The 12369-nt window shown below is 39.5% G+C and overlaps 1 protein-coding gene across 7 annotated transcripts in view; it reads right to left on the bottom strand.

Moving 5' to 3' along the window:
- The window catches only part of tcf4 (transcription factor 4), a 161507-nt gene that overhangs the window by 20110 nt on the left and 129028 nt on the right, over positions 1 to 12369 (bottom strand). For all 7 annotated transcript variants that reach the window (XM_088393018.1, XM_088393016.1, XM_088393019.1 and 4 more), the window contains 5 exons: positions 4667 to 4772; positions 4255 to 4403; positions 3233 to 3377; positions 850 to 920; positions 632 to 710 (listed from right to left, as the gene is read on the bottom strand). In XM_088393018.1, coding sequence (XP_088249144.1) covers positions 632 to 710; positions 850 to 920; positions 3233 to 3377; positions 4255 to 4403; positions 4667 to 4772 — 550 coding nt within the window. The remainder of the gene's footprint in view (positions 1 to 631; positions 711 to 849; positions 921 to 3232; positions 3378 to 4254; positions 4404 to 4666; positions 4773 to 12369) is intronic.

Here is a 12369-nt window from a genome sequence, read left to right as displayed (position 1 = left end):
GTCCAACACTGTCAAACACCCTTGCAGCATTATTAGCCTTGAATATCAATTTGCATGTAGTTTGCGCTAATAGGTTTCAATTCTAATTTGTAAAAAGTAGAGTGACTTTGACACGATCATAAACACCAATTATGGTTATGCAAGTAGGAGCCCAACCGGCTATAATAGTGAAGAGGGGGAGAGAGGGAGTAAGAGGGGAGGGTGTGCTGTAGCTCATGCTCACAGAGCCTGTAGGTTTGTGAACAATTTGTCAAAGTGGTGCTCGTAATTAAAGCTATCTCTCACAAAGCTCGGAGGAGGAATATAAAACGATGTACGTCAGTGCGACAATTAGAGACAAATTCAACACAACTATTATTAGGAGTCATTTTTCACTTTAAGCAGAAGGAGGAAGCGAGGGAGAGAAAAGACACAAACAGGTAAGCTGATTGTATGCTTATTGTTTTATTTGATGCCAATCTTGTTTGTATCTGATAGAACATGATTAAACAAGTTCATGTCAATTACAATGGAGTTCTAATACTAATATAAAAATAAAGACTGAAACACGGTTTCTCCCTTGTCTGGTTATTTGTGTTGTGATGTCGCTGGTGTGTAATTGATGGATGTCAGACTTCATGTGTCTGTCTACCTGTGAGGGTGGGCGGGGAGCCCACTGGAGTTGAGGGATTGGATGAGTAGCTGTTGTTTGTGTGGTCTGGGGAGTAGATCTGAAGACAAAAAAAGAAAGATAAGTGGATTTTAAAACCTGTAAAGAATAATTAATTAAGTGTATAATTATATTATAAGATTAACGAGCAACAGAATAGGTCTGTTGTAAGGTTGTGTGTGTTTTTGTGCTTAACTTACCGATGCAAGTGCTTTCCCTAAGGCGTCTCCTGTCTGAGAACTACTGGCTGCTCCACTCTGTGCTCGGTTAGCTGTGGCATATACAAATACACGCACACACACATGAACAGGGGAGGATGAAGGATAAATTCTTGCAAATAAGGATGTTACTACATTCAAACTAGCAACATCCTTTGTATTACCTGAAAAAGATATGTATGTACGTTACAATTAACAGGTCTGCAAAACCAGAAATGTTGCTGTTGTAAGAACGGAGTATACATTTGTATATAGTCAGTTATTGAATTTTGTCACAAAAACACTTTTTTGTTTTGCACTACAATAAGCTATGATTTTGTATGATAAGGTACTATGCAAATGAAGATGAATTGGATTGAATATGCCTCAACTTTGTTTTATTTTTTAATCAGCTATACAAGTAGACTTTTCTAGATTAATTACTTTGAGCTGATTCTTGGTTTGCCCTTGTTTTTTTTTTCTTCTCACACATTATTATTATTATTATTATTATTATTATTATTATTATTATTATTATTAATTACGTTTTGGTTTAGTATCCGGGAACTATTTTCTGAAATGTCAAAGCTTCAATGGCCAAACTTAAAAACAAAATAAAAATATCTCAAAAATATTATGTGCCAGAAAAAAGTAAAGACATCTTTTTAAACCTGCATCAAAAATAGGCTTAACACATACAGCCATAATTGATTAAAAGAGGCTGTGAGCCAGGTGTTTCCAAAACAATTTTTTTTATGTGAATAAATGATGAAACCAATGACTTCAATAACATTTTTTTCTTTGCATCATAGTATCAAAATGAAATGAATTCAATTGCATTGTGCAGGATGCAACGGTGCTGAATCACATCGCATAGTGATTAGGTGGTGAATTGTAATGTATCAAATCGGTAGTATCTTTACAGTATCAGGTCATTAGTAGTTTTGAGATACGTTTGATATTGGCCTCCGACCGGAGACGCTCAACCCATACTAACGGCAATCCTTGGTGGAGGGTCTCGGTCCCTAACCCTCACAAATAGCAAGGGTTGACTGTACTACTAAATCTGTTTCACACACTTTCAGTGTGCTCATGCCAAAGAGGAAGGATGTGACCTCAATGTCCCAGATGAACTTCCACAAAACACACACACACAAACACAAGAACACACATACACAGGCGGATAGAGTTTGACATGCTCACAACTCATATCTGCCGATAGCAGATCCCCAGATGGAAAGTTTACGCTCATACACACAAGTTTGATAAAGGCTCACGCACAAAAACATACAGTAAAGAGCATTTCATGGCAAATAAATGCATTAAAAAGATTGGCAGCACAGTTACAGACTAAGAGAAGATATACGGAGAGTGAGACGGGAACAGATAAAGGAAGCAGCATATGTTTCAGGGTTAAAGCCTGTCTCACTCGTGCCACACTACTGGCCTAGTAAACCATCTGAGAGATTACCAACATAAACCTCACACGTGAACTTTGATCTGGACGATGCAAAATGTAGAACATATGCAAGGGGAAATCGTTTTTCATAAATGAGAGATTAGAGTCGCAAAGGAGGAGATGAAAATGGCATTTTTCTGTCTGCCTACCTGATCTCTTCAAAGAGAAAAGGGAAATGTGATTCTATTTCCTGCCTGCGTGATTTATTTCACCAAAAAATAAAACAAATTCTTTTGACATGACAACGTTGAATGATTTTCAAGTTTCCAAAGTACCTTAACTCATTGTTGCTTATGTAAAAATGCTGCAAAAAGAACCTTTGGGGAAGTAGAAGTTTTTCCTAACACAAGAAAGAACTCTGATGTTTAACAAACAAATGTGTTCACTAAGCTGGCCATGTGCCTTATCAATTTAAATCCACGGGAGACACAATAAATGTATAAAACAGAAATCTATTAGTCGCCCTTTTTTCTTCGTCTTAGACACAAATTATTTATTACATTGGCAACACAGCACACGTCCGTCTCACAGCTCAGAGGTGCGGGGTTCGATTCCGGCTCTGGCCTTTCTGTGTGTAATTTGCATGTTGTATGCGTAGATTTTCCTCGGGTATGCCAGTTTCCTCCCGTACACACACACACACACACAACATGTACATACTATTCTTGTTTCCTTCCAAATTACTTACACTGAGCTGTGCGTGTGTGTGCGCACGCATACTCCCGCGCAATAACTTCCTGGAATGTTGCAATGTTGCAGATGTCTTCCCATGAAAACAAACTTCTTTAAATCTGTTTCTTATTGCTTTCCTATTTGTTCTACTGGACTCAAAGCAATATGGCATGTTGAGCATGCGAGTGTGAGCGCATGTGCATAGATGTCAAGATGGAGATATAATGGATCTTTCTCGGTGCAATTAACTCTTACCCATAATGCTGTCTGTGCCGTTGGTGGGAGCGGTGGAGCAAGAGGCGGTGCTGTAGTGATTGGCCCCGCTCCCGGCTCCTCGGTGGAAGCTGGACATGGGAGGAAGGCTGGAGTTGATGTCTGCTGATGAATGTGCTGGGTAGCTCTGCACAGACATGTCAACAAGACAGGAACTCATTTGATTAATAGAGCAGGCATGTAAATATGAAGTTTCTACAGCAAAGTGAAGTTATTTCAAATATGTAGCAAGTAACCAGTTGTAGGTTCTGAACGTTTTCTTGCCTTGTGAGAAATTGTCTACGTTAAAAAAAAAAAAATCAAATTATTTTGCCGTTTTGAAGAAGGGCCACAAACGTAAGGTTCCTTTGATTTGTTGAGTTTAAAACCAAATGACAACATGAATGCAGAACACATACATGTGAAATAATAAGCTGAACTTTTTCAATTATATTCCTTCGTAGATCCCTTTTTTTACCAGGCAGAAACATTCTCTTCAGTTCACTTGACCTATTTTTGATTTTATTGGACCAGTCAAGTACCTGCAGTGTGCCATGAAAGATCATCACATGTCCCATGGAGAATTATTCAATTTCAATATTTAGTCTTAAAATGAAGATATATTTACAACAAAAATGTATCTTTTGCCACCAATTTGGATTGACAGTCACAGCAAATATTCATCCACTATAATGCATGATTAACCTGCCTATCAGAACAGGGTAGGACGAAAATTCACACTAATCAAGTTTGTGAGCAAATTATTATCTTTGTGATTTTTTTTTTTTGTTCGGCAGTGTCAGATTTTTACAATATGTGCCTTTGTTCAATAAAGATAGAAAAATACTACCCAAACAGAAATACGCTAAAATGTAGAATAGGAAAATTCCAAAGTGAACCAAACGGTCTTTGGTGCAAATTGGGCTTAATGGGTGTTTTGAATACAATGTAAGCTATGTGATGATTAGATTAGTGTCTGGAAAAATCCCGACAACTATTGTAATGTCAATAACATCTCGGCTCACCAGTCTGTCGTGAGGGTGAACCCCGCAGTAGGAGGAGCTCTGAGAGGGGCCATGGGCAGAGTTCCCCCCTCCCAACATGCTGCCGTGGTAACCCTGTTGGCTTATATTGCTGCTACTGCTGCTCCAGTGGTCGGCACTGTGGTGACCATCTAAAGAAGAGTCAAATAAAACGTGATTGTAATTATGGGCTTCTTATAATTTCAGGTCAGTTCAATCATCTATACTCAACATACTATACACAGGAAAATACAAAAAATAACTGAGGCTTACAAAATGCTTTTAACCTTAAAAGCAGTCTTCTGTAAATGTGCGCTTAAAAATGGTTTGGGAATTTTCCATGGCTGTGGCGATGGCAAATTTAAGCAAATTTCCATTAAAGAGAATATGACATTTGTTTCTACAGTGAGCATACCTGGCATAAAGAATGAGCTTGGGAAGCCAGAACTCGTTGGTTTGGAGTTGGGATAGCCCGGTGAATCCCTGTTGTAGTCGGCTGTGCTGGCAGATGGAGCGTATACCTGCAACAACAACAACACACAAACATCTCAGATATAACCACCGCCACACAAACAGTATGTCCTTTCGGTTGGGTGATGGCACATGATTGACATAGCTTGTTCCTTGAGGGAGGCTTAATGATACACATTTTCCTGGGGCCTATGCCGCTTGTACAGAACATACACTCAAGCCTTTATCCGCCGTCCGCCAATCAAGCCATCCATCAATTTTTGACACCACTTATCTTGTTCAGTGTTAAAGACAGAGCCCTAATGCCAACTGACTTTTGGGGGAAAGCTGGGTAACAACCTGGTCTTGTCACGAGGGAATCACAAGCCACAAATTTAAAAATGACTGTTGACATTGTAAGCGAGTGAGAAATATAATTTCAGAATTTCTCACTTAAATATTGCTGAATTTCATAAACTGATGAAATAAATTGATAGAATTACCTCTTACCGAAATTTAATAGTAAATTTTAATCCATAATTACATATTGGAAAGTGGCAAGCTATGACTTGAATATAATATATACAAACTCTTTTCATAGGAATTTTCTTGAAATGAATTGGTCACAGTACAATGGTATTCACAAAAATGTCTTAAGTATTAATACTTATTATTAGAACGATGCATATATGATATTTTAAGCCCTATACTATTAACAATGGTGTAATCACAAAATGCAATAAACTGTTACAGGGTCACTGGCATAAATAGGGTATAGAGGCCTTCTCCCCCTTTAAAATACACTTGGGCCACTCCAGGTGCAAGGCTAGATAATTCACATTGGGGTATTTTCTAATTTTTCCAGGATTTTTTTCCCACTTTTCCTCGTGTCCCTGTAGGGAACATACAAGGAACGTTTCTCAGTGTTTTCTGAATAATTATTTTAGGTTTTGTAAAATATTGAAATGTTCTAGGCTACTCCAGCCCCCAGGAAAAAAAATCTTAGCTCCGCCAGTGTACACATTCAATGAATATACACTTACATAAATACAAGAACAGGAATGTAAAAGTTATATGGAGTCTTCCTGAGACAAGATACATTGGTGAATGCCTCATTGTTTTTGAAAAGCGTATGGTGGGATCAAGACTGTTTACAGACTGTTTATGTCTACGGACTGTGTTGGACTGAACGTTTTTCCCTCACAGTGGGGTTTTTGTGCATGTACACTAACCACACCCACAGTGAACAGTTCAAACACAATATAGTGTTTAACTTATGATTTGCTTCAAACTCCTTTTGAGAATAACCATTCACTTGACCCACCTGACCCAACCATTACTTCTGACAAAAACTGTGTTTAACAAAGCAGTCACAACACATTTCTCCCCTCCCCTTACACGGACGGGCCTGGTTTGATGTGCAAATGAGGAACAAAGCTGTGATTTTCTTCTCAGAGGGGGAGCAGCAGCAGAGAAGTCTTACAACCAAAAATTCAGTCAAATGTGAGACTCTGTGCCGAAGTAGAGGCCTGTTATCACTCAAAACAGGTGACGTTCTTCCCCACTAACAGCGGCCACATGAGAAGACAAAGGGGGCTCCCTATTACATTCCTCTGCTTGTGCGTGTTTGGAAGTGCGTGCGTGTATATAGCGTGCAAACACTCAGCCATGACACTACCTCGTGCCGGATGACGCAAGGCCTGGAACAACTGTTAGACGCTCTCCTCTCAAAGTCACCCCCCTCCAGCTCTGACTGCATAATTCCCTCCAAATCATGAACACTTTTACCCATAAAATAAATATGTGGTTGCTAGCATTTTTAACTTTTGAATGTTTGCATGTGAATACACAACAAATGGGCTACAGATGCAACAATGAAAGACGGACACATGACCTTAAAATGAAAAAAACAAACACTTGGGGGCACTACAAAAATCTCTTGCCGTCCGGAGGATAAGTATTAAAAACAGAATTTGCTCGAAAATAAAACCTGCCAACATCTTTCCGTATTAAGAATCGGTCTCATTGTTGATGCTTAAACGTCTTGCTTTTATGACTGCAAGGGAGAACTGGTCTCAATTTATTTTTATTAGCTGTGTGCACAATGTTTAAAGGATAAACAATCTAATCGGAGGCATGCAACAGCCATACGTGCACAGGTGTATGTGTGTGTGCAAATGGATGAAACAAACGGCTCCATTAAGTTATTAATATGTGATTTCATTACGTGGCGTTGCATCAGAACCCTCTAGAGATGAAATTTGAAACATAAGCCCCTCTGATGGAAGCAAAGGAACAAAGTGAGGATTAGTGTGACCCTGACACCCAATATAACAAGCTTTAATCATGGGTCAAGCATGGCCTTGACACATCAAGGTATTGCCGGCATGCAAGGGAAAAAAGGAATGTCAAAATGTTGCTTTCAAATTGTGTTTCAAAAAAAAGAATCTGAATAAACTTTTAAAGTGAAATGTGATCATAGCATTCATGAGAGCTTGAAATACTAGGACTGCTATTACTAGTCATGATAATTATGCTTTGGATTGGATGTCACAATTACAGTGTATTTTTTTCCACTAAATTAATTATTTTACTTCAGTCTTTAGGTATTGTGTACATTGTCTGGCATTTTGGGCATACTGCATTGTAGAGAATGCAACTATTTCTTGAAAAAAACATCTATTTAATCCATCCATCCATCCATCCATCCATCCATCCATCCATCCATCCATCCATCCATCCATCCATCCATCCATCCATCCATCCATCCATCCATCCATCCATCCATCCATCCATCCATCCATCCATCCATCCATCCATCCATCCATCCATCCATCCATCCATCCATCCATCCATCCATCCATCCATCCATCCATCCATCCATCCATCCATCCATTCGAAACCTCTTTCCAGGCCTTTTTAGTTAGCATACAAACTAAAACATGCAACTGCTGTACAAGAATGGTGATGTTTGCGAACCAAACTCGAGTATATAGTTCCCATCTTGGTGCAGTTCATTTGGACAAGGTGTCAACGCAGCATAAGTCAATCGTTTAATCGACTGCCAGACAAAAACAACGAACAAACAAAAAAAACTTTGAACTGAATGGTCACATCTGCCTATTTACTGCAGTGCTTTGTTCAAACAGGTCTTCTTTTCATTGGGTGAACAATGTCTTTGAGTTGTGCTTTCAAACTGCAACCGGCCCCTTCAGCAAACCTTCCTGCATTTTACATTCTCGTAACCAATAGAAGCACAATGTCCGTTTTTTGTAACACAATATTGTATGCTTTAATTGTTGTACTGTGTGAACACATTGAACAATATTGTATGTATTATTTTTTCTTTACTGTGTGAACACATTGAACCAGGAGGACTACATTGTTCCAATTGATTTGGATCTGAGAAAGCCAACTACAGGTGTGAAGGCACCCTTAGACACAAAGCGGGAAAAAAAAAAACCTAAAAAAAATAGATGATAAAGAGGGCTGGGAAAGCTGCTGAATTGTTTTTACTTCCAACAATCACGTACACACATACAGGCAGGCACGCACATAAACACGCACACGGTCTGTAATTGAGATTAGAGCTGAACTTGAATCCCCTCAAACCCCTTCCTCCTCTTCCCCTGTGAGAACTGAAATCTCTGAACATAAAAGCACATTTATTGACATAAATGCCATTGAAAAAAAACACACAGACACACACGCACATACAGGGACATGTTTTTGCTGCATTTAAAATATTTGAATTTATGTCCCAGAGACATATTTTCCCATTGAATATGCTGTTTCAACTGGTGACGAAAGGATGTGATTTGTGTGAGTGAGTTGGACATCCAGAAACAGGTGCAGAGTGTGTTCAAGTATAAAGAATGCAAAAAGACCCAATTACAAACTCTTTTCCAATGCACACACACCCACACACAGCGGTATCAGTATTCCCACAGTAAGCGGATCCGAAGCCAGTCAGAAAGCTCTTAATAGTGTTGTCACTTCTTTTACAACTGGTGAGCGTAAGACGTCAAGGGAAAAAAAAAAAAAAAATCTTAAACCTCAATGGGAACCACTCAAAACAACAATAATAGAAATGTAGACAGATTTATCACTAAGCATTACTCTTTAACTGCAGACATTTTCTTCATGTCTACCATTCAAATTCATGTCAAATCCGGTGTGATGAGTGTATCTAAAGTATTTAAAGACAAGAAAATGGTACATTCATAAATATTGCAATAAAGAGACACTATTATAATGCTGAATATGTTCAGAGTAAGACAATTGTTTTAACAGGATGTTTTTTGTGTTTGATTTTTTTCCTTAATGGCTAATAAGGGTCTTGGGAAAAGTCAGAGTCGTGCGACAGAAGCACTATGGAAATTCAAGTCAAGAGGTTTTTTTACCCCATAATTATGCAATGGAAGATAATGAAGTTAGGGTCCAGTCAATTACAAATGAATAAAAATCAACCAAAATGTAAAATTATTTACTGCTTAACTCCAGAAGGCTGAAAGCAGGGATGAGCATCATCACTGACCAACACCTGGTTTGCTGGGAAATGACGGAAAACCAAAAAAATGCAATATATATATACATATATACCGTTTGTCATTGTTTGAGGAGAAAAAGTGTCTTGCAGTGTTTAAGAGAATTAAAAGTTTTTAAAAATCAATCTGTCTTTGCAAATACCCCATATTATAACATCTTAAGCAGCTAATGTGTGTAAAAAATTATAAAAATATTATATAAGGTGCATTTTGTAGTCTGGAATCAAGTGCTCCAGCATTGTTGTTTTGACTGTGATGTCACAAATCCGGATGAACCGCACATGCTCTGCATGTCCTGCATTTTAACAAAAGTCAGCACAAGAGCCGCTTGGACTTGAGGATTCAACCTGTTGCACTCCATGACGGACCAAGAATACAAAGCCTAATAAAAAACAGTGAAACCTGTGTTCACAGAACATCACAGATTGCATCAAAGCATCGCCCTAGGTAACGGCGGGAGAAAATAAAGACACATTCCACTGAAAACTGATTCCTCATGGGCTTCAGACAGCAGCTGTGTGCTCACTAATCTGAATCACAGGTAAAAACAAAACAGTTCCGAGTGATGCCAAAGAGTTTCACGACAGTGACTGTCATGTTTGCGTCTTGACAAATGACTCCTGTATTTTGGTCCAGAATTTGCGATCATACTACTACACTGTACTGGAATACAATAAACACAAGAGGGTGGCAACAATACAAGAGAGTGGCCAATGTCTGCACCGATATTTTGAAATAAGCCTGGTGTCGGGACCGATACCTGATATTGGTAATCTCCAAGTTCTATACCACAACTTGAATAAGCATTCCAATGCACTTTTTCCTAGTGTAAGTTCTGAAGTGAGTTTTCTGAAATACAGCATTGTTATCAAGTTTTCAACTAACATTGCATCATTTTTGTTTTGAGTCCTGCTAAATTCTTTGTGAAAACAGAAAATGTTGAAAGTGCGTGTTTGAAACTGACTTTGATGTTCTCATCTGTCGTTTAGTGCTTAAAACACGCCACATCTCGATCTGGATTCAATTGCCCTGTCCTCTTTGGATATGAAATCTATTTATCATGAATATAGGAAAGAAAATGTCTTTTTTTTAAAAAAAAAAAAAGAGGCAAAACATAGTACATTACCACATCCAGCACGTTACATGTAAATCAGGCAGATTTCCCTTCGTAACCACCTCATTCGCTGAAAAACACACACACATACACACACATATTTTACCACGCTTCATCCAAAGCAGATGTGCTGGAATGTGAACACTCAAAGGAGCAGTCACGAAACCTCTTGACAGACACACACACACACACACACACACACACACACGCACACACACACACACACGCACACACACACACACACACACACACACTCACTTGCATGCACATCCTGGAACACAAAACACACATACACACAGCCCGCTGCACCTGCACCGAACCATTTTTTTCTCTTTGTTTCTCTCTCTGCAGCCTCCTGCCTGTCCTCTGCCTCTCATTCCTAAATGGCTGCGTTCTCTTTCATCCCCCACAAACATTTCAGCACCACAGGGGTACAAACAGTGGCCATATCTGAATAGAAGTGTATTGGTTTCATGTACCATTGCAGGTAATATTTTTTTTCGAGTTGGCTTGAATATCTTAGGACACTGACCTGACCTATCTGTCTACCTGTCTGATTCACCCCCCCCGACACACACACACACACACAGACACCATAATTCTGCTCTCAGAACCAGACCTGAGGCAGACGTGGTTAAGTGACTCAAACATGCCGCAGACAGATCAAACATATTTTTGGGGGGCTTTCTGTTTTTTAGATGTATTTTTATAGAGGAGATCTGAGCCACGGTCTCAGAGCCCTCTGAAGGTTAATTATGTCCCTGATTCAAAACACATGGAAGGAAAAATTGTGTGTGCACGCGTGTGCGTATGCGCACGTGTTTGTGAGAAAGCGGAAGGAAATCCCACCGAGCCGAGCCTTTTATTCTACCAACCTGCAATTGGGCTAATGTGAAGCAGATGTATATACACACACACACACACACACACACACACACACACACACACACACACACACACACACACACACATACACACATTTTCAAGTTTGAGCATGGCTGCCTAATTGAGTCCATATGAAGGAGCCCAGAATGAGGAGGATTTTGGAAAGAAAAAGAAACAAATAAAACACAAAGTCAAGAGGCAGAGGAAAATTAAAAAGCAAGCAAATTAATTCATAAAAATTTCAAAGGTGAAAAAAGTAAAATATTAGGTGATAGATGATTAAACAGGACAGGAAGCAATCAAATACATTGAGAGGTAAAGATGAAAAACACACTCATAGATTCACACATCTGCAAAAAATACATGTGAGTAATTGAAAACATGTGTAGACTCACACACTTGCGTGCACGCGCGCACACACGCACACACACCAACACACACACACGCCCGTTCTATTCCCCTCTTCCTCTTTCCTTGTGGAGCTTCAGCTTCCTGTGGATTGATTAGAGCCCCCCATGGGAAGATAAGTGGACTCAGCATGTGTGTGTGTGTGTGTGTGTGTGTGTGTGTTTGTGTGTGTGTGTGTGTGCGTGCGTGCGTGTGTGTGTGTCTGTCTGTCTGCATGCATGCATCCGTGTGTTTCTAAGTGTTTGGCACCTGTGACTGGGGGGGGGGGGGAGTTAGAAATCAGTATGGGGGCAACGGAGCAAGAGCAAAGGAGAAAGGTGTGACACAAGTGAGAGTGAGCTCAGGAGAACTGACTACGTCATGCAGTGTACCGGCATGTGTATGCGTGCGTTAGAGATTTAGCTTGAAATTTCACTTGATTTCAGCGAGTCCATTTCTGTTTCTGCAAACACAAACCCTGCACGGATTCCTGCAACATTCCAAAGACATCTTATATTGCTAAATTGTCCATAGATGTGATTGTGGCCGCCCCGTCCGTCCCAAAATTATTCAGGATTAAATTTCAGCTCACCTGCCACCTGAGCAGGGATAGCATAAAATAACCAAATCTATTTTACTTTCAACTGATAATAAAAACAACGCAAGTAAAATGCTTGTTAAGGATCAAAGATCTCAACTCAGCTTCTCCTCGCCTTCCCCAGTCTTCTCCTCTCT

This window comes from Syngnathus floridae, chromosome 12 (assembly GCF_059516105.1).
Source record: "Syngnathus floridae isolate MCC-2025c chromosome 12, RoL_Sflo_1.0, whole genome shotgun sequence".
Lineage (NCBI taxonomy): Eukaryota > Metazoa > Chordata > Actinopteri > Syngnathiformes > Syngnathidae > Syngnathus > Syngnathus floridae.
Note: the sequence above shows the minus strand (reverse complement) of the source record. Positions and strands in the feature narration are given on the sequence as shown.